The sequence below is a fragment of the Lepidochelys olivacea genome (assembly GCF_965140295.1).
Source record: "Lepidochelys olivacea isolate rLepOli2 genome assembly, chromosome: 24".
Classification (NCBI taxonomy): domain Eukaryota; kingdom Metazoa; phylum Chordata; order Testudines; family Cheloniidae; genus Lepidochelys; species Lepidochelys olivacea.
The window spans coordinates 5,763,678-5,788,680 of NC_140434.1; the positions used below are offsets into that span (position 1 = coordinate 5,763,678).

Below are 25,003 nucleotides of genomic sequence, written 5' to 3' on the forward strand. Positions count from 1 at the left end.
ATCCGCAAGAGGAAAGTATTAAGGCATATTTTCTATTTTGAAAATCACTTGTTGCTGATTGCAGGAACCTCTGAAGAGGATTATGAACAGACTGCAGACGAAAAGCCTCTGGGTCAGCTTCTCATTTGCACCTGAGGCCCTTTTATACCACTCTGGCATGTCAAGGGGCCTTAAAGTGGAATTAATTCTGCACTAGTATTAGAGTCAATAGTTAAACGTTGAATTACTCTGTGCGGTTGACAGCCCAAAATGTTGTCAGTTTCTCTCTTCTCCTTGGGTAGTCTGTTTCCTCTGGTGTGGGTGGGTCTCTTTGCCTGCACTTTAGCTGCATAAAACATTTTTTTAAATAGGAAAATTAATGTTCCAGTCCTGCAGTGGGGCTCCACCCAGATGCAGGGATCTGCCATTGCAGGTTTGGAACCTGTGGCTTTGAGACCACAAAATTGGCAGGGGGATGCAGAGCTGGTTATGGGACCTGAAACTACTCTAATGCCTTTTATTTAACTGATTATTTCCAAGATGATGATGTTGCTTTAATTGTAAAACCTCTATTCATTCGGAAATCTCAAAGCGCTGTACAAAGGAGGTCCAGTGTCATCCCTCTTTACAGAGAAACTGAGGCACGGAGGCGTAAAGTGACTTGCCCAAGGTCACCCACCAGGATAGTGGCAGAGTACAGAATAGAATCTAGGTCTTCTGAGTCCTAGCCCAGTGGGCTGTCCACTACGCTATGCTGCCTGCCTGTTGAGAGTTGGGATCCAGTCCCCTCTCTCTCTTTCCCCAAGCTGCTGCTAATGATTGTCATCTTAAACCTGCTGGAAGAATTGCACAAGCCAAAACAAAAGCTACATTCAAAGGAGCCTCTTGGCAGCCAGCATCATATAGGTGGCAAGAAGTGGGCACTGTTTGATTTTGCAGAAGCCTGAAAGACTGATTTGCTCACTACACAGGCAGGAGATTGCAGCCTGGAGGCTAGTGGTGGATTTTAGCCCACGTTTAGAGAGACTCTCTTCGGAGCTTGTTTGCATGGCCTGCTTTTCAAAGGGAAGCCACAAGAATACATCCTCTTTTCATGAATATGTTTTATTTGCTCCAGCAGCAGAGACACGGATTTGCTTGGTTTTATATTCAGTGCAGATGGAAGGGATCAGATTTTCCTTTGAGTTGGCAAAGGCACAAACAGAGGGAGGGGGAAACGAGAAGTGGTCGTTAAACAACGGAACCTCTTTAATGCACATGTGTGAGTGGGAGTCCTAGGGCAAGCGAAATTTGTGAATTGGCTCTTCTGTGTGTCCTGTGTTTGTACAGCACCCAGCACAACACTGCTGTGTGCCACAAATAAGCAATCAGAAATAAATCAAGGCTGTGACTTCACCAAATGTTCCCTTTCCTCCTTTGGACAGATGTAGTTGCCATTGTTTGTAAAGCGCTTTGTGTCAAGTATTAATGGTTGATTCTATAATTAGTATGAATACTTCATACGCCTGTTAGCAAAGTACAACATAATAGAGATTTGAAACAGAATGGATACTTAGCCATAGGCGCTGTGGTTAGAGTGTTGGGTCGGCTTTGAAAGCTTTGAGTGGATGGATTAGTGTGAAAGCTCCGTTTTGGAGTGCGTGGGTTTGTGAATTAGTAAAAATGAACGTCTGAGATACAAGTGCTCTTTTCCAGAAGCTTTAGGTCAGGAGCAAGGTTATTTTGGTAACCTCTATTGTCCAATTCCTATAAAGGTGGGAGAAGGTTAACTACCCATCAGAAAGATCCCACTGCCTTCCTGTTGTTGCCATTCTACTTGGGTAACTGCTTAACTCCCTTTCTAGCGACAGTCGTCCTCTCTCATCTCTAGCTGCAAACTTGCAGCTCGTTCCTTTGTTATAAATCATGTCCCAGCAGCTGCAGGACCTAACCCCATTAAGGCTTTAATCTACAGTCAGGACTTGCCTGGATTCAGCTGCCCTGAAATGGAGACCAGGACATGCAGGGGGGTTGCTTTGGGTTCAGTTAGTGCGAACACCTGCATGATTTAGTCCCCCTTGGGGGGACAAGGTCATGGGCTTTATACAGTGGATATGGATTGCTGAAGCCCGGATGTTCCTGTGTGTAGAAGGCCTTGGAGATTTTCTTAGTCATTCCCCTTATGCAGACAGCATCTGACCTCCTCAGGCTAAAAGTGACTCCACTAAACACTACTTTGTGGCAAAGCTCTGCTTATTAAACCCAAACACAGTCCCCTTCGCTTTACATTGGTGCTGCTTTATGATTTTGCCTCTTTCTCCATTTGGCTACTGGTCAGTTTCAGTCTCCAGCATCTGATGCAGGCAGCTCTTCAGCTTTCATAGAAATGTCGGCTGGAAGGGACCTCAAGAGGTCATCTAGTCCTGCCCCCTGCACTTAGGCAGGGCCAAGCATACCTAGACCATCCCACACAGGGATTTGTCTCACCTGTTCTTATCCCTCCCCAGTGATGATACTCATGCAAAATGGGAAACGATTGCCTAGGAAGGAGTACTGCGGGAAGGGATCTGGGGGTGATAGTGGATCACAAGCTAAATATGAGTCAACAGGGTAACACTTGCAAAAAAAGCAAACATCCTTCTGGGCGGTATTAGCAGGAGTATTGTAAGCAAGACACGAGACGTAATTCTTCTGCTCTCTTCCACACTGATTAGACCTCAACTGGAGTACTGTGTTCAGTTCTGGGCATCACATTTCAGGAAGGATGTGGACAAATTGGAGAAAGTCCAGAGAAGAGCAACGAAAATGATTAAAGAAAACATGACCTATGAGAGAAGATTGAAAAAATTGGGTTTGTTTAGTTTAGAAAAGAGAAGACTGAGAGGGGACATAACAAACTTTGAAGTACATAAAAAGTTGTTACAAGGAGGGAGAGGTTAAGAAGAACACTTTTTCTGAGGACAGGACAAGAACCAATGGGCTTAAATTGCAGCAAGGGAGGTTTAGGTTGGACATGAGGAAAAACTTCCAGTCAATGTGGTGAAGCACGGGAATAAATTGCCTAGGGAGGTTGTGGAATCTCCATCCTTGGAGATTTTTAAGAGCAGGTTGGACAAATAGCTGTCAGGGATGGTCTAGATAATACTTAATCCTGCCATAAGGGCAGGGGACTGGAGCAGGTGACCCCTCGAGGTCCCTTCCAGTTCTATGATTTTTAGCACCAAATGATAAGAGCATCTCTTTGAACTGCTTTATAGGAGACCGTCTACTGTCTGTATCTGTGTCCGCCACATTCATCCCACTCTAAAACCGTCTCTTTTTGGCTGGGCATGGACTGTGGAGGTTGAATACCTGCTTAGAGGAGGAGCTGGTTACACTTTGCCATGGGGACCTTCTATTTGTCCAGGTTAGAGTCAAGGAAAAAATCGGTGTGTATTTCAGTGCTGGAGCAGACTGCAGTCCAGGGGCTGTCCTAGGAACTTTCCATCCTTCAGGTTTTAAGGGGGTTGAGCAGAGATAACAGGTGGCTTTTTAACCCTGATCCTTTTGGCTTTTGTGGCCTCTGCCTTTGGAGATAAATGCATCAGGTGTAAAGCAACTCAATCTTCTGGCCTTCAGGCTTGCTCCAGGGGAATGATTCACATCCTGCTCTACCAGGGACAGGGCCGAGGTAGTAAAGCTACAGGGCAGTAGCTGGGGGGGTGATGCTTTCTTACCCGGCCTGCTCCAGCCAGAGGATTTTCTAGCCCCAGACTCTCTCTAATCACATGCTGTGTCATCCCGTCCGTCCCCCCCCCTTACCTTTATGCCCAGTCCGTTGTTGCATCACCTGGATCTGCATCTGAGTGCTCTGTGCCTCCTATTAGTCATTCCTGAAAGGGGAAAGAGCAGTGGAGCAAGAAGCACTCCCTGAGCGGTCAGGGGCATCCCTTCCCTAGTTCTAGCTGTCCTGCTCACGCAGATGGTTCCTCTAATTCCCAGCCCTGCAGCCTCTGTAGTGCTGGCTTCTTACTCTACTCCCGCTAAGCCTGGCTCCATTTCGAGTTGGCCCCACTCTTGCAATGGGGTCTCAGGGCATTCCTGCTGTTCCACCCTAAGTGAAGGGAAGCCCCAAAGAGGAGGGAGCAGACATGGCTGAGTGACCGGACTTGCACCCTCTTAAAACAGCATCTGCCGTAGGACCAAGTGGGGTGAGGTTTATTTTAACTCTTTACAGGACTTAACAAACCACGCTGCAAACTTTATTGACAAGCCCCAGCTGGCTAGGAGTTGCAACGACTACATTGCTCAAAGTGCAGTGGGAACACTGCAGCTGGAGAGGTGGAAAGAGTTTCTTCAAGACGGCATCCGACGGCACCATTGTCTTTCTGATTTCAGCTGGCCTGGGCTGCTTGGGAGATCCACTCTGGCTGGTGGATATGGTTTTTGGTAGCCGGTAAGGTTCCCCATAGTCCATTTGGGCTCAAAATACTTGGGAACCTAGCTGCATTCTTCATGCAACTTAATTTAGGAGCAGTAGCAGGGTTACAGGATTAGCATACTCCCCCCCCCCCCCAACCCTAGCACACCATCTTTTGAGTTGTGAACCCAAGCAGGAGGGGGGCCATCTTCTGCTAGTTCTACTGCTGGAACCCATGTGGCACCAGTGAGAGACAGACAGGTGGTAAGGTCCTCGGAGCCACGGGCATGCCAAAGGAAATGTTCATGGGCTAACCGAGTACGGGTCTCTTCTGCCCCTCAGCACAGCCCCTGCTGCTCTTCCTCTGAGGCAGGGGGGATTGGCTAGAGTGTGGTGGGGCTTGAGAGACGGTGAGTTTGTTGTAGCAAGGAACCGAGCAGGGCAACCCCCTGCAATGTCACTGCTCCTCCTTCTCCTCTTCCTGGATCTTCTTGTGAGTAAAGAATCCAAGCTGTTGAGAGAGAACAGAGGGGAGAGGAAGTTCACAGATCAGTGTGAAGTTTCCCAGGGAGGTAGTGATTAAGCCTTGTGGATCTGCAATAGACCAGCGGTGGGGCTGGGTCAAATAATCCTCCACTGCTCCTTGGCAAGGGAGTTTAACCCCGTCCAGCCTGCCAGTCTCCCTCGAGGAAACCAAGACCTGTAGTCTGCAGCCAAAGAAAAGGAGGGGTGGTCCCTGCAGCAGATAGACAGCAAGAGGCAGCCCAAAGATGCTGATAAATATGGGGCATGTCACAACAGTTGTCCACCCAGCAGCATGCTGTTGCTAAAGGCATGGTGCACTGTGGAAAGGTATCCCAGAATCCTCCACAGCACCTGCAGGTTCACTACATTATGGGAAGTCTTCACTACATTTTTGTGGCCTAGCTGCAGGCAGTGTGGGGGTCAAACTCCCAGCCTTCCCTTTGCTGGATCTGTCATTTAAATGGGCTCTACTGCCTGACCTTTCCCCAGCTTGATCCTGGGCCTTCGCGTCCCTGAGGACTCAGCCACACATGGCCACTCAGAAAAATTAATATGAAATAACTACAGATGTGAATTTCTAAAGTGGACTAGTGAAACCCCATAAAATCCCTGGGTGGATGTGCTCATTCAGAATTACAGGGGCCTTAATTTGGTTTAGCTTAATTCACTTTGGAAATGCAGTTTAAATTTAACTCTCTCCAAAGTGAATTAAGCTAAACCAAATTAAGGCCCCTGTAATTCTGAATGAGAGCATCTTCAGAGGGATTTAAGGAGGTATCACTGGTTTAACTTTCTTTGGGGGCCCTGTGTAAACCTGAGCATTTGTAGCCCGAAGGCCCTGTTACAGTCCCACTGGCATCTTTTTACCTTGCTCTGCCAGCATAAGGGGCCTGAAAAGCAGCTGTGGTGGAAATGAAAATCAAACCCTCCGCTGTAACGCAGCCTTGGCATTCAGGGCGCAGTCTCTGGGGCAACATTTCCATCCTCCCCAACCTTGAAGCCCTGACATTTGTGAGCAGGACAGCACCTGGTGTACCAAAGTTTGTGCCCCATTTCTACACTGCCGCCTGCCTACCTTCCACAGACAGAATATTATCAGCGCCAGAAGCAGGAGCCCTCCGATGCTGCTGCCGATCAGGATCCATAAGGAGATGGGGATCCGCTTGGGCTGGATGATCTCCAGGACTGTCTGCAAAGAGCTGTTGATGTTAGAAGCAAAGCCAAAACTTCCCTGCCCAAGCTGGGTATGGAGACATTAAGGAGGATTAGCTGCCACGGTGAGGGGTGTGGTATAAGACCCTAAACAGACCACACCTTGTAAGGACTGTTCACCTAGTGCCACTTCTGGGGTGGAGCACGGTATCTGTTCACCACTACACAGGACAAGTGAGGAAGAGCATAGCCAGAGATTGGCTGGCTCATTCCAGCAAGCCACTTAGTGCCTGACTCTCAGTACGCGTGTCCCACCCCTGCCGCCAAGGCATTTGTAAAGGGGCAGTGCCTGAATTTACACAGGCAGTGCTGAATAAGGCTCGTCTACCTTGAGCAGTGGGGCTTAGCAGAAATGAGAATCCTGCCCTTAGGATTTAACCCTTTCTCCTTCCCCAAACTGACCTATCAATGGACTAGCTTATGAATGAGTGTTAGAAGCAACGCATGGCTTCTGCACCCCTAGCTCCTCCTTGCCAGCTACTGACTACAACAGGTAATGAGCGCGCACACCAGAAACACCACCCACACGTTGAGATGATGCCAGGGTGATTTCCCTCCCCCTAAGCGCGGGGCTCAAGGACTCAGCCCGCCATCTTTTGCCACCAACAGTCTTGACCAAGTCTTGGCTTGTGAGAACATCTAACGCAGCATCTGTCTCTCGGGCAAATTCACCTTTCACTCACACGACTGCTCTGTTCCAACCCAGGCAGAAATCATGCAGGGGCAGCCTATTTTTGCCACCTTGACTTTGGCCGTATCTGAACAAGAAAATAAGGCTTAAGGCCCAGCTTGTCCCAGGTATTTAGGTGTCTAACTCCCCCATCCCTTTGAGGATCTGGGCCTTGGTACGTGTGGATCTAGACCAAGGTGGGCTGCAGGGAGGGAATAGAATCCAAAACCATTGCTCCCTAGAAAGTGTCCTGCTCTGGCCGATGGGAGGGCTACAACGCCCACCCCCATCCCCCCCCACCCGCTACCTCTCGCCGGTGCGCTGACTCCTCAAGGAAGAGGAAGCTGTTCTCCTTGGCGACAAGTGCAAACGTGCTGATGACTTTCACGGTTTTGAATTTAGCCTGTTGGGATGAGTCACAAGGGGCCAGGGGTCAGCCTGGCCTGGTTTATGATAGAAACTTAGGTCAACAGGGCTACGACCCTCGGGGCTGTGACAAATCCACACCTAGGGGCTGCAACTATGTGGTGTAGACACAGCTAGGGGCGCTGGAAGAATGCGTCCATCGACCTAGCACCTGCCATCGCTTGGGGAGGGGGCGCTACTCAAGCAATAGGAAAACCCTTCTGTCACTGTGGCGTGCGTCCACCCTGCGGGGCTACAGCGGCCCGGGTGCTCCTCTAGCCCCGTGCTGGAGACAAGCCATCGAAAATGAGGGACTAGTGTGGTCGACTAGTCGGAGCTCCTTTAGGATTCCCCTGAATTAATTGGAGCATGTCTTTTAAAGGGAACTGGCCTATGGATACAGCTCCGCGCAGAAAAGCAAACTCCAGCGCGGGGGGAACAAATTACAGCTTTTCGACCAGCAGCACCTCCAGCCCCTGGTCCGCTGCCTCTTGGTAGAGCGGACGCCTCAGCCACGATTGAGGCTCCAGGATGCTGAGTGCTGCAGCCACATAGGGCAAAACTGTCCCGGGTCCCCACTGAGCATCCAGTCTAGATAAAGGGTGGGAGAGGAGAGATCATTGGCAGAGCCAGGAACAGAACCCGGCTCTCCCACGTCCACTCGACTACACGGCTGCTCTCGGAAAGGACTACAGTAATGGATCTAGCTACTCTTGCTTGCCCCAGGGGGGGTAGGCCAGTACGATGCGGCCATGTGTGTTAGAGACGCGGGTTGGGACACTGGCAGTTGTAGCTTCCCCCCTCCGCAGGCACAATATCTGGGCGCACTCACCCTCCTGAAGAAGTCGTTGTGGATCACCCTCAGCAGGTGGATGGACACCTCCGTGTTCTTCTCCAGCTGCTCCAGCTCACACCTGACCGCCTGGCACCAGGCGTTGCTGCAGTTCTGCGAGGGGAGCAGAGGCAGGGCCATGAGCGCCAGACTCCAAACTCGACCCCACCATCCCCTTAGGCAAGGGCAGACGGGGGGGGGGGTGAGGCTGGTGGCACAGGTACAAGTGAGATGGCTGAGGATGTCTCTGCCAGAGCTAGGACATAGCTGGTTGAATGGCAAAGAGATCACTGGGGGGCACCTAACTTCCACTTGCCCGCAGTGGTGCTTAAGCTTCTAAGGCCTAGAGCCTCACAGAGGTGCCACAAGACCCCTGAGGCTCTGCGCCCTCAATACCCAAGAACTTCTCTAGCATTTTAGCTAGCCGCTGCAGTGCGGACGCCGTTATACGGCTCCAGGGGAGCTTTCTACTGGTCTAGCTGTTCCCATGCGGGAAGGGGAATAAGCTATATGGCACCTTTCTACCGGCATCACGATGTCCACTCTAGAGGTTGGCCTGGTATAGCTAAATCACCATGGCCACATCTATAGGTACAGTGCTGCCTGGCCCAGCTGTACCAAGCCCGCTGCGGCGTCTGGTGGAGACGCTCTATGCCGCTAACTGACCATTAAACTGGTATCAACACTGGTTGCAGATCAGGCCCTTTGGAAAATGAGACTTAGATGTTTTTGAACAATGTCACCCCCTAACCATTATCATTTTGTGGGGGAGGGGCATGGCAGGGCATAGCAACAGCAGGGGGAATTTGAGGCCCAAAGAAATTACCTGAGCTGGAATTCAGGCAGGGACACCAATACTCAGGTGCTCTTTGCCAAAGTGTTGGTGGCAGAAGTGGTGTCCGCCAGCTCTTCAGATGAGCACAAGCTGCCACTTTGGTTTGGTTGAGTTGGACGGCACCTCCGGTATTCTGCAGCCACCGGCTTCAGCTCTGCTGACACCCCTCCCTCCACCTTTCCAGGGGAGAGCACCCCCTTCTGAATGGACTGTCCCAGTTTTGGCACACCCAAGCTTTATTTGGGGGAGGTGTCCCCTCCAAGCATGGATCAAGCCCATCCCTGCTTCATCTGAGGTCCCTGTGTGATGGCAGTAGGGCCGCTGGCGCTGCCTGACGGTGCCGTGCCACTCACCAGTCTGTCTGCATGCAAGAGATCTTCAGGGTGAATAGGAATCACTCCAGCCTGGCTCCGTAGCGTTGCCTCCGTCAGGTTTTGCACGACACAGGTAACCTTGAACGAGACAGCACATGGCAGTGTGGTCACTACAGGGCCTGGTACAAGTATGGACTAGAGGGGGACTGTGGGGACTGGCACTGGACAGACAGATAGACAGCCCTTTGCAGGGCCGGGGATCCTACCAGATCTGCCCCCTTCTCTCTTTTCAATTATTCTCCAACGATGGAGAGCAGCAGAGAACTTGACCCATGAGCCCATTCAGCCCATGCTCCCAGCTGGAGCTGAGCGGGTCTAGCAGCTGCTTGTACATGGGGAAGGGCTGAGGGCAGGCCCAGGGGGGAGAGGATTGTTCCTGCCTCTGTCTCGCAGGCCAAGGACTCACATTGTCGGCGATGATGCGTGTGATGGAGAGGAAGTAGCTGCGCCGGAAGGCCATGGCAGGGAGGTACATGCTGACGGAGAGGTTCCTGACTGCATAGCAGCCAAGGTTCTGGACCTGCAGGGAGATGGGAGCGAGGCTGTTCAAAGGGCAGGGGCCAGCTCCTCATAGTGCCAACCCTAAGCAGCCACCCAGCCTCGGCTTGAGGTCTATGCACCAGCTGTCCAAGAAAGATCCTGGAACGGCCCAGAGGAGATCACCTTCGATTGTTTGCTCTTGAGGGGCAGGGCCAGTTGGCTTATGTATTTGTACAGCACCTAGCACCTGCTCCGTGACAGCTCGACACTACGAGGCTCTATGCATCTTGCTAGACAAACCCTCCATTGGAGCCCTGGGCTCGGTTCATTAAGGGGATCCCACCCCAAGGTGTTTCGAATGGGCGACCCCTGGAGTTCAAAGACCCCAGAGCTCTCCAAGGGGCCATGCTTTACTCCTAAGGGGTCCCCCCTCTTCCAGGTGGGGTTTTCCCAGGGGCATGTCCGGAAGGGGATCCAACGTGATCTAACCCCAGCCCCAAGAGCTGTTGTAGGGCCCCCCGCACCCGAACCAAGCCCAGAACCTGCTGGAGCCATCCCCCACTGCCCCGGTATCTTCCCCCCAATTGCTGGTACCTTGATGGTGGTCTTGAACTCCGGCCCGACGCTGCTGGAGAAGGTGCCCGCTGGATGCACTTCGTAGCGGTTCAGGATGGCCTCGCTGCGGGGACACGGCATGACTGGGGGGTGACGTGGTGCAGAGCAGATCGTCCCCTAGTGCCCGGACCCTGCTGTCTCCAGACACCTCTAGCCCCCATATCACAGGGGCTGCTGGGGACTGGGGGACCCTGCACTAATTTGGGGGCAGGGGAGCACTGTCAGAAGAGTCCCTACTAACCTGGTTTGTGGGGCAGGGAACCCCTGATTTATCCCCCGGGAATGGGAAGGAGCAACAATGTGTCCTCCTGCTGGGGTTGATCAGTTGCAAACAGGTGTGTTTGGGGCTGGGGCTCAGGCATCTAATTGGCCAGGAAGCCAAGTCTGCAGGAATCTCTTGGCCACTTTTTCCCTGGGGCTTGGCCCTGGCCCAAGCCATTTGGAGACTGCTTGGGATTCTGGGAGCCCCAGTGGGTGGGTGGGTGGATTTCCCTACGCCTACCAGCAGCAGGGCCAGACTGGGGAGGTAGCACATGACCTATTAGCTGGCCCCCCCCCCCATCACCTTGGACTCAGCATCGGGGGTCCCCTCCCCGCCTGCATGAGAGGGGTGCCCAAGCTTAACTTACAGTGCACCTTCAAACCGGTTTAGTTCCACCAGTGCAAACAGCTGGGGTGGGAACACTCCCTGGGGTTCAAATCAGGATTAATTCGGAACAGGTCTAAACTCAACCACACGCTCTTAAACCAGGCTGAGAGCCTCTACCGCCACAGGGCTTAACTAAACCGGGTTGACTTCACCTCTGTAAAGCTGTGCCAGTTTCTCGTGTGGACAAGGTCGGGTTCTGGCTGCTTTAATCCCATGACAACGCTCCACCGCCACCCCTCCCCTCTGCCTGGATCAGCTTCCCCCAGACAGGCTCACCTGGAGAGGAAGAGGTCAGGCTCGTAGCTGACGTAGGTGAAGGGCTGCACTGTGTTATCGTGTAGGGTCTCGTTCATTTCGATGCTGTCGCTGGGAGGAAGAAGAACGGATCGTTACAGCGGCTGGCTCACGTACCCCACCCCAGTTCCTAGCAGCTGCCCAGCCTTGGTGAAAGGCTCTGTTCCTGGTCAGATCTCTCCCACTCAATAGGTGAGAGATTTAAGGCAAATGCCCCCTTTTGCATTTCTGAATCAGATGCTTGGCCCATCAGGGCCAGCCAGGGCTGATGCGGGAGGAACAAAGGGGGACAATTGTACCAGGGTCCTGAGCCCCCGCCCCTAAAAAACAATCTGTGTAAAGAAAGACATGGGAGCGGGTGGGCTCCAGCCAACATGATGTCCCAGGGGCCGAGATTTCTCTCCTCAAGGCTGGGGCCGGCACCTGGCCTCCAGCAGCAGCTAACGGGTGATGCTGAGCTCCCCCAGGTCGGATGAGGATTGGCGGTTCTCCTCACCACCGCCCCTCGCCATCTTTACTCTCCAAGCCCCTCTGCGAGGCAGGGCCGTGCTGGGATCCCCGCTGCGCAGCTGGGGCATCACGGCCCAGCTCCCCACAAGCTTTTCGGCGCCGAACAGCCACTGCAGCGTTGCCAGTGAAATCCGTGGGCGTTAGGACCTTCGCTACCTCTGTGGCTCTGGGCCCAAAGTGACCTGCCCGAGCCTGTGGCTGAGCGGGGAATCGAACCCAGCTGTCCCGTGTCCCAGAGTGGCACCTTGTCCGCTCCTTGGTGGCGATCAGCTGACACATGGAGGTGCGAGACACACATCCCCACCCACTAGCCTGTTAGCCCAGCGGGCCGGGGAGGGTCGGTTCAGCCGGCTGCTCTTACCTGCTGGCCGTGAGTTTCAGGTGCGCTCGGTCGAGCAGGAAGGAGCAACTGAACTCGAACTCGAGCAGGAACGCCACCTGGGGAAAAGCAGAGCTTTCAGCCCAGCCCCTTGCCTGGCCTCGGCAGCAACCTGGCATGGGCCATGCCCAGCACTGGGCTGGACATGGAGACGAGAGCACTGGGTGCAGGAGGGGACAGGCAGGAGGGGGAGGTCCTGTTTTCAGCAGCCGCTCCAGTCTCCAAGCCTCCAGTTTGCTGCAATGGTGTCACTGACAGTGGTAGCAGGGGGCAGAGCTAGTTGTTAGGTCGAATTATTTCCTCTGCCCTCCCTTGTTCCAGCTGCTTCTCCTGCCAGGCATGTGCCTCTGCATCCCACTAGCTCCAGCCCCTTTCCTTCCTGCCCCCGTCTGGCTGCCTGCCAGATCAACTGCCACGCCCGGCCGGCTCAGGAGCGCCTTGGGCCACAATGGGTTAATAAGCCAGCCTGTCGCCTGCATAAACCAAGGCGGGGCCCAGGGGACAGTTTCACACCCCACCCTCCCAGCAGCCCACCGAATCCCCCCTGCACCAGCCTGCGGGGGAGAAGAGTAAGGACTGGGATAGCGAGGGGAGAGGGGCCTGAGTGGGATTGAGGGGCATCGGCAGAGGTGGAACCCAGGGCTGGAAGAGCAGGGGGCCGTGGGTGGGATTGAGGGGCATCGGCAGAGGTGGAACCCAGGGCTGGAAGAGCAGGGGGCCGTGGGTGGGATTGAGGGGCATCGGCAGAGGTGGAACCCAGGGCTGGAAGAGCAGGGGGCCGTGGGTGGGATTGAGGGGCATGGGCAGAAAGTGCAGGAGGGGGCTAAGGCTGGAACAGAAAGGAAGCTACGGGTCAGGAAAGCAGCTGGGGGGTGGGCGTGAGCCAGGCTCTCGGCCCTTTAACCAGCCGTACGAACTGACTAAGCGCCAAGACAATAAGGGCTTCGGCCGGACTCACCTTTGCCAGGGACCTGAAGACGGGGTAGCTCACGCTGCAGGTGCGGGTGTGCGGGGAGGGGGCACTGCATTCCACCTTCACCTGGGTTTCCCCCTGCGGGAACAGAAGACTCCTTCACCATCTCTGCTCCCTCCCTCCCTCACCGAGCTGGGCCGGATGGGCCCGTCCCCCCGACCTCGACCGGGCAGGAGGCGCGTACGGGACTGGGAGGACCAGTGCTCCAGCCCAGCCCAGCCTCACTTCTGTGCGCTGCCCTCTGCAACGTGCCATCCCTTCCCTGCCGATCCCCTGCCTCCAGCCCCTGCTCCCAGCACGCGACCCACCTTGAGCGAGAGGCTGGAGAAGTGGAGGTTTTTGGAGAACCCGAGCTTGAGGCTGGCGTTGTAGGCGTTCTCCTTCTTGTTCTCCAGGACCACGTCCACCAGAACCTTCCTCTTCCCCTTGCGGATAACGTGCGGCTTCTGCCTGAAACGGGAAAGGTGGTGACAATTCAGTGTCAGACCGGGGGGGCAGCTTTGGCCAGGCAGCTGCTGCGCCGTCCTTCCCGGGGCAGTGAGACATGCCTGGGGCGAGGCCTGAACCCGCAACCTCGTGATCTAAAGCCCCTGCTATCTCAGCTGGAGAGCTCATCCTCTGGCTGGGACTGACAACCCTCTATACACAGACTGGCCTCTAGAGGAGGACAAAGGGCCACCATTTTCTGCATCCATCTCCATGCGTCCTTTAGGGCTCGCAAAGCTTCCTGCGGCTCGGGCGAAGCCAGGCTCAGTGCAGACAGTGCCTGGGCCAAGGGCCCCTGTAAGTCCGTGGGAGAGCTGAGAATAGACCCCAGGCCGCTCTGTTCCCAGAGTTGCCATACCTGGAGCCGGCGAGATCCATGCTAGCCTGGAGCACCAGGTCCGTGACGCACTCATTGTCCTCTCCACAGTCCTTGAAGAAAGGGATCTGAAAGCAACGGAGAGGGGTCACTGTTGGCCACTGGGCGCTGGGCTGTTATCCGACATCAGCGTGGGGCGGGGAGGCTGTCTGCAAGGCGGCCGGCTCGCGCCTGTGGCCGGAGTAGATGAAGAGGATTCGAGCTAACGCATTTTGCCCCACCTAACTCAGTCTGCCCCATCCTCTTCCTCCCTCAGAGCCTTTAGCAGCAGGGCAGTTGGGAGACGCACGGGGAACGCTCTGAGCCATAGAGTTTAAGGCCAGAAGGGACCATCTCGTCTGAGCTCCTCTGTGTCACAGGCCGGACCCGCCCAGCACCCGCACACTCAACCCAGCCGCTGAATGTAGACCCAAGTATTACAGCTCACAGGAGACTAGATGACTGGATTTCAAACCACACCAAGACTGCCAGAGTCTAGAACTGAGTGCCCACACACACCAAGAGAGAATCTAGAACCACCCATCCAGCCAGTCTAGAACCACACGCACAAGTCTAGAAGAGCCCACAGGCTACTGGGATCCATTTCCCAAGGGCACCTTCCGATGTTAGTTTCGTCCTCCACATCTCTCTGTGGTTTTGGAGGCGACCCCGCCCCTTTCTGCTGTCTACAGAAGGTGCTATCCAGCCTCCAAGGCAAGTGCCGACTGCAGGGAAGGGGAAGCAAGGTTTAAAGTGGCCGTAACCAAAGCCTTGCCCAGGTCCCAATCCCAGGAGGTGGGATCCCAGTCCCCAGCAACGCAGCGGCTTGTTAATGACCCAGAGCAAAGGGACAGGTCAAGGGCTCACCAGCTTCTTAACAGTGGTGGACGATCTCTCATCCAGCACGGGGCCTGGGTCAGAATCGCTCAGGGCGAACTTCACCATTATGCTGACCGGCCTCAGGTAGTCCGTCATGTCCTGCCGGGAGGAAGGAACCTAGGCTAGCTTTTGAGACGGGATTCCTTAGTCACCCACCGTCCCCTGGGGAGGATGCCAGCTTTGCTTGAGACCCGCTGGACCCCATGCTTCAGCAAGAGGGTCTGGAAACACTTCCCCCAGGGCATTATGGGATTGAGGGGGTCACCTTCCTCCAAAGCATCCGATACGAGCCATAGCTGGAGGCAGGCTAGCTTGGCTAGGCCAATGGTGGGATCCATGTAACTGGAGGTGACGTGACTTACAGGTCCCTAAGTGGCCTGAGACTGGCCCTTCTCTCCCTGGGCCATACTCCCGCAGCTGGGAACAGCAGGGCTCTCCAAGCAAGGTCCCCCTTGTTATAAAAGAGGGGGCTGCCAGCCGGGCATTCGCTGGGAGCCTGGAACTTGCTCCTGCTGTACTCCAAAATAACCCGCATTTGATGATGCTGCAAAAGCCCCCTGTTGGAGCAGTGTCCTGGAGCGGGCTGGACCCCAGAATCAGGAGGCTTGGTGGCTGGCTGAGCCCCTGTGACACGGACCATTTCTGGGCTGCTGAGGCTTATGTTTAATTGTATTTACTGAATCACTCGTTATGCTAACGGGCCTGGAGCCCAAGCCAGGCCTCATGATTATTTTAAGTCTAAATCCAGAACAAGTCAATAAATAACTCCCGGGCCAGGTAGCTCAAAGATGGGATCAGTTGCAGGAGGAAACCCAAATAGGAGGACAAATGCTCTGATCCCAGGAGGGAAGGACAGCGCCCCCCATTGGGCAATGGCATGTAGAGCAAGAAGGATCAGGCAGTCCTAAGGGAGGCAGTGTGATCTAGTGGGTAGAGCACCGGGCTAGGGCCCAGGAGACCTGGAGCAAGATGCTTCCCCGCTCTGTGCCTCTGTTTCCCCTCCCACTCTTTCGACTGCCGGCTCCCAAAGGGCAGGGACCGTCTCTCGCTATGGGTAGGTCTACGCTGCACGACTGCAGCACGGGCAGACGGACCCGTACCTTAGCCGGCTCGGGTATTAATAGCAATGAAGCTGCAGCCAGGTCCCTGAGTACCGCTTGATCCGCTAGCCCGTGTTTGCTGGCAGATAACCCCTCTGCTTGCAGTGCAGCGCAGCCTCGGTCTGCGTGCAGCAGGGGGTGCTGTTGTAATACTGATGCTGAACAGCAGGAGGCAGGATGCTCCATCGCTCCCTTCCTACCCCTCCCATAGCGCCCCCTGTACTCACGATCACGTGGAAGGGGAGCGGCTGGCAGGCTGCCTTCCCCACGCTGGCTCGGAGCCGCTTCTGCACCAGCTTCTGGGAGGTGTCATCAAACACGGCCCTGGTGCCGAACTTCCTGTCATCCAGAGACGCGCTGTACTTGATCCCTGCGCCGACAAGGGGGCGGAGTCACTCCGGAGTCCCGGCACTCGCCGCGGGCCCACGGCACCGCGTACAAAGCCGGGGGCGGGTGCCGGGGCCCCGCGGCACTCACCGAAATGTCTGTCCCCCCGGCCCGGGGACCTGGAGGAGGCGCGGAAGCAGACGGTGGCCGTGACGCACGCAGAGTCCTTGCCCTGCCTCTGGCAGTTCTTCTGGAGCACGTTGATGGAGGTGGGGTTGACGGCCAGCGAGGCGTTGACCTGGACGATCCTCCGCGACCTGGCCCCCGGGGACCACATGTTCAAGACCCTGGGTCCCTAGGGCGCCCCGGCCTCCCACCGGGGCCAGCTCAGCCCTCCCTCTGCATCGGTTTGTCCAGCCGCAGGGGAAACGAGCACACAGGGAAGCTAGAACAGGACACTCGATTCTTCATGCCCGCGTCCTCTAGGGTACTCAGCCCCCCTAAAGAGGCCTGAAGGTGGGTGGAACTGGCCCCCGCCCCGCGAGACTCACCCCTGCACTGGGGGCCTCCCTCCACCCTCCATGCCTCCTGCCCTGCATTAGCTAAGGCAGTGTGGCTTAGTGGTTAGCACACTAGACTGGGCCTCAGGAGACCTGCCTTCTATTGACCAGACCAGCCGCTGGGCAACCTCAGGCAAGTGACTTCCCCCCCCCCGTGTTTCAGTTTCCCCATCTGTACAATGGGGATAACGACCCTGAGCTCCTTTGGAAAGTGCCACGGCCATCGGTTGGTCCGACACACTCGCCACCTGTCCCGCTCGGCCCCTCCGTGACGGAGGGGAGCGACTCACCGCAGCACCACGGCGGCTCCCTGGGCCCCGACAGCCAAGTCCACCAGCTCGTCCCCGTCCAGGTCCATCTGCCCATCCACGCTGCGGCCGAAGTAGCTCAGACTCGGGTGGAGGGACAAGGCTTCGATCCGCTGGCGGGTAAGTGGGGAGTTAGTCACAGGTGGAACAACGGCCTGGGCACCACAGGAACACCCCAGTTTAACTCATTCTCTCAAGAGGCAGCGTTGCCTAGTGGTTAGAGCACCGGACGGGGACTCAGGGGGCCTGGATTTTATTCCCAGCTCTGTCACTAACCTGCTGGGTGATCTGGGGCAGGCTACTGTCCCGTTCTGTGCTTCAGTTTCCCCACCCATCCTTTGTCTGGCAAGCTCTTTGGGACAGAGAGCATCTCAAACTAGGTGTCCATGCAGCACCCAGCATAATGGGGCCCTACCTTCTGGGCGCTCCGGTGTAGTAATAACAACAGCCCAAGGCCCATTAGCACCAGCCCCCTGGGGAGCCAGCAAGGCGTTCAGGGAGATCCAGGCTGCTCTGACTTGTGCCAGGCACTAGACCAGCACCCAGAGAACCCCAAAGGTAACTTTAAGCCCACCCACCCTCCTCCCCCAGGAGCTCCAGCTGGGAGATCCCAGAGTCTCTGCCTGGCCAGCAGGTAAGAATCCCTGTTGGTGTTTCTAAGCCTGGAGCCCTGTCTCTTTCCCAGGGCAAGGGGACATGGTCACCTCCTGGGACACCCAAAAACTGCCCTCACTGGACCAGACAAGCTGCTGCATGATGGGCAACCCCCCAACCCGCCTCTGTGCTGAATCTGAGCGCAGGAAAATCCTTTGGCACCCCATGGGGTCTAGCTACAGGGCAAGCGAGTGAGTTGAGAGGATTTTGGTGCCATCTGCCACCAGGGGGCAGCCCAGCCACAAACAAAACCCCACGGCTCTTTATTCAGCCCTCACTCCTACCACCACCCTGCAAAATTGGGGCTGGCTAATTCCTCCCCCATTGTCCCCCCATGTGGGACCCCTGCAGCAAGGGCCCAGATCCTCGCCTATGGAAATCAATAAGAGTTAGGCGCCTAAATACTCTTGAGCATCTGGGCCCAGATATTGAACACGGGATGGTTTCCTGGGAATTTGTCGGGGCTGGTGGTGGAGAAAAGGTGCCTGTGGCAGGTGGGCGGAGGGACGGTCTAGTGGTTAGAGCCGGTGGGACGGGGAGGACTCAGGACTCTTGGATTCTGTTCCCGGCACCAGGAGGGAAGCAGAGGGGGGCGGGCACCAGGAGTCAGAACTTCTGTGTTCTGTTCCCACCCCTGCCACTGACTTAGGCTATGACTTGGGGCACATCATGGCCCCTCCCGGTGCCTCAGTTTCCCTATCCGAAAAATAGCGGTTATCATTACCCAGCTCCCTTGAGGATAAAGGGCAAAAATACTTTAATTAATTAACGTTAGCGAAGCACTTTGAGCTCCTCAGGGGCTAGAGATAGCTGTAAACCTGGCATAACATTATCCATCCATTAACAGCACTTAACCCACTTGTTTACAGTAGGTCCTAGTGTAATGGAAGGCTTGATTTTAGGATCATACCAGTCTCTGGAACTAAATCCTCCTTAACAGGGCTGGGTTATTTCTAAAGAGCTGCAGCCCTGGCCAGGCACCCACCCTCTCGCCCAAGTGACTGACCTGCTGGTACTGCGGCAGGATGGTGCCCCGGGCGCCATGGTAAACGTACACCGCTCCCCTGTGGTCATCCTCCAGGGGCGCTCCCGCCACCACGTCGTTAAAGCCGTCGTGGTTGAGGTCGGGCACGGCTGCCAGGGAGTAACCGAAGCGAGAGTCCTGGGGCTTCTTGGCAGCATGCAGGGTCCCGCTGAACGTCAGGAGCAGCTGGGGTGCGGGGAAGGAAGCGAAAGGGCCTTTACACCCTCCAACCCCAGATTCAGCCTCCCTCTGCACCTGCCCGGCCCCCGGCCATGTCTACCGGGAGCCTTTGAGCATGTCGCCCTCCTGTGGCTAGCTACAGTTAGCCACTCCTACTCTGTCCTGTCCTGCCCTCCCCCGCCCCACGGGTGGCGGCAGAACCACATCTAGAGGCTCAGGAGCCTGCTACCAGAGCTGGTCTTTTAGCTCAGGATGTAGAAACCCGTGCTTTAAAACAGAGAGGCCCCAGGTTCAATCCCCCCTGCCGACATCCCGGGGTATGGGGTTAAAACGGCAGGAGCAGAACGACAGCAGAGAGCATGTTTGTTTGAGGGTTGTAGGGTGGGGGTCTGCTTCTCTTTCCCCTCTGCATGCTTGCATTCCCGTTCCTTCCCCCTAGCAAACCAACAGGACAAATACCCCACCCGCCCAGGGAGACAGGTAGGGTGGGCGCTGAAATTTACCTGGCCGACTTTGTAGATATAGACCCGGCCTGTTTCTTTGTTCTGACCTCCCAAGTACATTGGGGCAGCGACCAGCAGGACGTCCGTGATTCCGTCCCCATTCACGTCCACAGGACACACTTCGCTACCGAAGTACGAGCCGATCTGCAAAGAGGGTAGATTGGGGCGGGGTGGGGGGGGCGTCAGGAGGCAGCAAACCCTCATCTTCCTGCCTCCCCAGCATGCTCAATGCCAGCCTTGCTCTCTGCACCGCTCAGACCTTGTCTACACCCAGATGTGGCCTCAATTTAACAACTGGTGCTGAATTAACTGAAGCTGGAACCGGTGCCAGAAGCCGTGTAGACGCTGTGTTTAAGCCAGACATAAACTGGTTTAATTTCAGTTGATTCTGAGTCAAAATGGGTTCGCACAGATTTAGCTGACATCGGTTTAAAACAAATCAGTTAAACCAGTTCCACTTCCTCATGCAGACAAAGCCCCAAACTAATCTGCCCCTCTTTGGGAGATAACGGTTGCGGGGGTGGGGGGGGTGGAATGGAATGGAAAACTGCATTATAATGTTCAGCCACTAGGTGACACTGTGTGTAACTTTACCAGGACGAGCCAGAGCAGCCGTAAATGTATCCTCATGAGAAATCATCTCTGTGTATGTGGCATTAACGGGGGCAGAAAGGGGTGTATCATTCAGAGTGATGCATCACCACGAGCAGGGCGACCCCCTTTTTTATACGCTCACACGTGCAATTATGCACGGTGGGAATTTTTCACCGAATGCTTTTTTCCCGGAACCCCAAACCTGGTCCCAAAGCAGGGTCGGGCTCAAGGAAATCTGACTCGAAGACCGTGTGTGCGTGGGGGGGAGGGGGGGTGTCAGCATTCTCCCAGAATTAGCTGGCCTTTTCCAGCTTTCCAGTGCCAAGTGGCTTTTCAGTCTGACGTTTAAGCTGATTAGAGCGGAAAAAAGCTGGGGCAGAGGGTAAAATGGAAAGGCAATGTTTGGATGGCCCCAGAAGGCGGAAAATGGCAGGTTTCTGGTTTGTGGCTATTTTTAAGAGTTCATCCCAGTTCAAGAGGGGAAAAAACCGTCGACCTCTCAGAAATATTCCTGGGCTGGGGAAACTGTCTCCTGCCCGGTTCGAACAGCCCGCGCTTTCTGCCCTGCTCCCGTAACCCATCCCCAATGCCACAGGCTCTGGATTCACAGGCAAGTCACGGGAGGAGCGGAGACAGACTAGAGAGACAGGCTCAGCCCAACCCCACGCTGGCTGCCCGGCCCCTACCTGCTCCCCAGCGAGGGCCTGGGATATGACCACCCGCCCGCTGTTGCTCATCTCGAACAGGATAACCTTCCCCTTGTGCTTAAAACGCGGTGCCCCCGCCACGTAGAGACACTTCCTGTTCCGGAGCCGGACCGAGGAGACTGTGTAACCTGTCATGAGAGAGGGGGACCCCGTCAGCTCTGCCTCTGGCACCCTGAGACGCTCTACACTGCAGAGAACATCAGGGCTGTTCTACAGGGTGGGCCGTGGGTTCCTGGGACGGGGGGGCAGGCAGCTGGTCAGTCTCGGGGTTTGGTAGGCTGACACAGAGAAGTGGGTTTTACTGATCTGTGGCACTTTCTCCAGGGGCGTTACTCTGAAGATGACCCTTCCAGAGAGAAGAATGGGGCAGGAACTGTTTCTTTGGTCTGTGTTTGTACAGCACCTTGCACCATGGTCGGCTGCGAGGTGCCACCACAATGCAAATAAAAAGAAATTAACAAGACAGTGACTAAAGGCACAGAGTTGTTCCCTGGCCTAGTCCTCTAGAGCCAGCCAGCTCTCCTTTTCCTCTGGGGCCCATGGAGAGATGTGTTTCCCATGCATTGTTCCCCCTGCCCCAGATTTTCCTGGGCCGTCCTGACTTTGACAGAACCAGGGTATGGGCAGCCATGGGGTACATGCCTATCAGAGCTGGTACCTTGCCCACTTGTGTGACAGAAGCCAGCTGGCAGCTAACAACGGCTTCCAGACCCAGCAGGGATTGTCCTTTTGTTCTGTTTATACAGCGCCCAGCGTCAGAGGGTCCTAGCCCATGACTGGGGCTCCCAGGCGCATCCACAATACAAGTAATAAATCCCACTGGCTTAGGGCCCAGTTTTCAAAGCCATTTAGGCACCTAAAGATGCAGGTCGGTGCAGAGAAGGATTTTCAAGAGTATCTACGTAAGTTAGGCACCTAACCCCCTCGGGAAATTTGGCCCTTGTGTTGGGCTGGGCAACCTAGAGGAGATGGGATCCACAGCCCATTACTGAGCCCATTACAGCCCCTCAAGACATTCCACGCCCTGCAGCCCATGAGACATTTCTAACCCATGTGCCCTAGGCACTTGGCTCTTCCCCCAAGGGTCACATGATAACGAGAGGCAGGACAATAGAAACCCAAGGCTGCTCAGCCCCGGGAGAAGAGGGCTCGGGCTGATGGCACCACCGCACCTAGGTAGGCCGCGTGGTTCTTCAGCTCCAGCGGAAACTCCTTCTCGAAGGCTTTCCGGGGCAGGATGACCCGGCCGTGTCTGCTCTCCTTGAGGACGGCCCCATCCCAGTCGTACGCCCCCACGGTGCCAAAGAGGATCCCATCCTGGCAGGGGCATGGAGGAGAGAAGATGGGAAACAGTGATGTCTCTGTTACGCCAATCCCTTGGCCACGAGCCCAATTTACATTCCCCTTTGCAGGTCCCCCTGGAAGACAGTCAGTGCCTTGTGCTGCTCCTCAGTGGAAAGGGGATTCTGATGCACAGAGAGGAGAGGCTATTAGGATAACTTTCCACTTCTGCAATTGCTTTCTAGAGAAGTCCCTTGTAACAGAAGCAGGCAGTGACTGATATAAGGAGACAACGTGGTCCAGTAGTTGGGACACCTGACTAGCCTGCAGGCGGCCTGGGTTCTCTGGGTGACCTTCTGCAGGTCTCTTCCCCTCTCTCTGCTCCTGTTTCACCTTTGTCTCGTCTCTTTAGATGGTAAGGCCTCCAAGGACAGGGATAGCCTTTGAATGCACAGCGCCAAGCACATTGGGAGGTTAATTTAATCTGCCTCATTGCAAAGGGATGGATGATACGATTTCGAGATCCCTTCTAGCCCTGCATGGCTAGGCTTCTGTAAGCTAACCAGCAGGAGCCTTACCTCCAGCAGGTGGGTTGAGAAGCCGATCTGGGACATCTCCAGTTCAAAGGAGCTTTCGTTATATCCATGCGTCCCTGGTGGGGAGGGGGAGAGAGACAAAATCAGCATCATTTCTGGTAACACAGCGCAGGAAGATGGCCACGGACATTTAGCTATGAACGCTCACATTTGTCCTGGACCCTTCTAACAGGATGCAGGGCCAGGAATGGCTGCTTAGCTCTGTAGAATGCTAAGCGGGAACTGGAGAAAGAGGGTCCATGTTTCAGGGAGGACCTAGCTTGGTGTGGGAGAAGGAGGTCAGGAATGGCTCAGATGTGACACTGGCCTCTCACAGCATCATGTAAAGTTCTGTTTTCTCCTACACGGCTCCCGGGGGCTCCACTGCTGGCCCTGCTCCTGGCTGCTGTCCCGGCTGCCGGCCCCGTGCCCAGGATCCCGGCTGCCAGCCCCACACCAGGGGACTCTGCTGCTGGGCCCAGTCCCGGCTGTCAGCCCCAGGTACTGGCCGCTGGCCCCTGGGACTCCGCTGCGGCCCCGATCAGCCAAACGCAGTTACCTTCAAGGCTGAAGATCCTGTCCCCTAAGGCGTCCACAATGTCATTCAGGGCCGCCTCGTCGCTCACGTTGAAGAAGTATTTCTCATCGGGGTCACTGGCGATGTACTTGATTTCATTGATGAAGGAGTGGGGATCCTGCTGTCGGCGCATGTAGTGACCTAGGACCTGAGAAGCAAAGGCTGTTGAGGTTTGTGTCACCTTCACCTGGTTACTCACTGTCTAACATGGCACACTCTGAAGGGGTCGGGCAAGAGCCCCGCAACTTGAGCTGGTTGGAAAATGTGTTTTTCCCCCTCTCCCAGTGGAAAATTTCAATTTGGGAAATTGCCACCAGAGTGCCTCATGGGAATTGTAATTCAGCTGCCTCTTGTTCCCATTCTCCTCTATAGGCCAGGGTCACTGATTGGACTACATCTCCCAAGATGCACCAGTCTACCCTCTTCGAGGAGGCAGCTGCACCATGGGAGTTTTTGGCCATGGTGGAACATGGGAAATGTAGTTTGGCTGCCTCCTGCTCCTCTATAGGTAGGTTTGGAAGGATTAGTTTTTTAGCTAAATGTTAGTAAACGTCAACTTCCCGAAACACACACAAATGAAGAAAAAAATTATTTCCATTGATAATAATTGAAATTTACAGATGGGCAAAGTAAGAAAAATGTTGCCTGAGAACTTATTAGCATTAGATTTAGGGCTATTTACTTCGTAGAGTTTGAGATGAGATGTTGACAATTTGTGTTTTAATCTTTATAAAGCTGTCACTTTTTCAGTCTCAAGGTCATTAAATAATTATTTGCCTGACCCCCACATTGTCTGACCCCTCCCAATGTCCCACAACTGTGAACGTTTAAATGGCTAAAAATTAGAAAAGTGCTTCAAAACAAACATTGTTATTATCGTCAAAAGTATAAAAACTAAAAACTGAGTTTGGCCAAGCCCATGTATTGGCTGACAGTCAATGGGTGGACTACATCTCCCATGATGCACCACAGTCTTTCCTCTTGGAGGTAGAAGTTGCATCATGGGAGTCCCTGGTCATGGTGCAACATGGGAAATGTCATTCAGGTGCCTCATGTCCCCAGTCTCCTCCATGGGCCAGGCTCCCATATTGAGAAGAGTTGATACAGGAAGAGGAGGGAGGTTTCCCCAGATAAAATTCCCCATCACCATCAGCCGGTCCAGAGCATGAGACTCAGACAAGCCGGGCTGGAGCATTCAGACAGCACTAGCCCATGCCCCAGCCACATCGAGTCCCTGGGCACTGCCCACTCACCGCGATAGCATAGCGCGTGATGTTGCGTTTCTCGCATTCAGCCAGGGCCTCCGGCAGCTCGTCCCCGTCGTGGGACTCACCGTCTGTCACCACGATCACCAGTTTGGTGGCTCCTTCCCGGCCCCCCCGCTCCGGGCTGAAAGCCTCCGAGCTGCCACAACAGAGGGAGAAAACAGAATGAGGTTCTAGCCCTGGCTGAGGCAGGGTCAAACGCTGTGAGAGGCCCAGTTCCTAACCCTGCCCTGTAAGGAGCAGAGGGGCTTCAGCCTCCAGGGCCCATTCAGGCTGCCAGTGAGTGGATCAATTGTGGTGGTGGACCCCACTGTGCTAAGGGCTGTACAAACCCCCAGCAAGAGCCCTGCCCTGACAAGCTTACAATCCAAAAAGAACAGACAAAAGGAGAGAGGGGAAACTGAGGCAGAGAGAAGGGAAGCAACTCACCCAGGGTCCCCCAGCAGGTCAGTGGCAGAGCTGCGTATAGAGCCTGGGTCTCTGGAGCCCCAGTCCGGTGCCATGCTTGAACCGGGCCG

At 55.0% G+C, this 25,003-nt stretch overlaps 1 protein-coding gene across 4 annotated transcripts in view; it reads right to left on the minus strand.

Annotated features, from left to right (window-relative positions):
• Positions 1 to 4,134: 4,134 nt before the first annotated feature.
• ITGA10 (integrin subunit alpha 10) overlaps positions 4,135 to 25,003 on the minus strand; it is a 70,089-nt gene continuing 49,220 nt past the window's right edge. For all 4 annotated transcript variants that reach the window (XM_084613282.1, XM_084613280.1, XM_084613281.1 and 1 more), the window contains exons 8-30: positions 24,474 to 24,624; positions 23,203 to 23,368; positions 22,647 to 22,720; positions 21,960 to 22,104; positions 20,767 to 20,915; positions 19,487 to 19,630; positions 18,786 to 18,989; positions 17,108 to 17,238; positions 16,408 to 16,574; positions 16,158 to 16,300; positions 14,819 to 14,929; positions 13,955 to 14,040; positions 13,419 to 13,560; positions 13,096 to 13,188; positions 12,120 to 12,196; positions 11,231 to 11,320; positions 10,285 to 10,369; positions 9,617 to 9,730; positions 9,190 to 9,288; positions 8,002 to 8,115; positions 7,072 to 7,167; positions 5,958 to 6,071; positions 4,135 to 4,868 (exon numbers count right to left, since the gene is read on the minus strand). In XM_084613282.1, the coding sequence (XP_084469408.1) occupies positions 4,815 to 4,868; positions 5,958 to 6,071; positions 7,072 to 7,167; positions 8,002 to 8,115; positions 9,190 to 9,288; positions 9,617 to 9,730; positions 10,285 to 10,369; positions 11,231 to 11,320; positions 12,120 to 12,196; positions 13,096 to 13,188; positions 13,419 to 13,560; positions 13,955 to 14,040; positions 14,819 to 14,929; positions 16,158 to 16,300; positions 16,408 to 16,574; positions 17,108 to 17,238; positions 18,786 to 18,989; positions 19,487 to 19,630; positions 20,767 to 20,915; positions 21,960 to 22,104; positions 22,647 to 22,720; positions 23,203 to 23,368; positions 24,474 to 24,624 (2,749 nt within the window). In that variant the 3' untranslated portion in view covers positions 4,135 to 4,814. The remainder of the gene's footprint in view (positions 4,869 to 5,957; positions 6,072 to 7,071; positions 7,168 to 8,001; positions 8,116 to 9,189; positions 9,289 to 9,616; positions 9,731 to 10,284; positions 10,370 to 11,230; positions 11,321 to 12,119; positions 12,197 to 13,095; positions 13,189 to 13,418; positions 13,561 to 13,954; positions 14,041 to 14,818; positions 14,930 to 16,157; positions 16,301 to 16,407; positions 16,575 to 17,107; positions 17,239 to 18,785; positions 18,990 to 19,486; positions 19,631 to 20,766; positions 20,916 to 21,959; positions 22,105 to 22,646; positions 22,721 to 23,202; positions 23,369 to 24,473; positions 24,625 to 25,003) is intronic.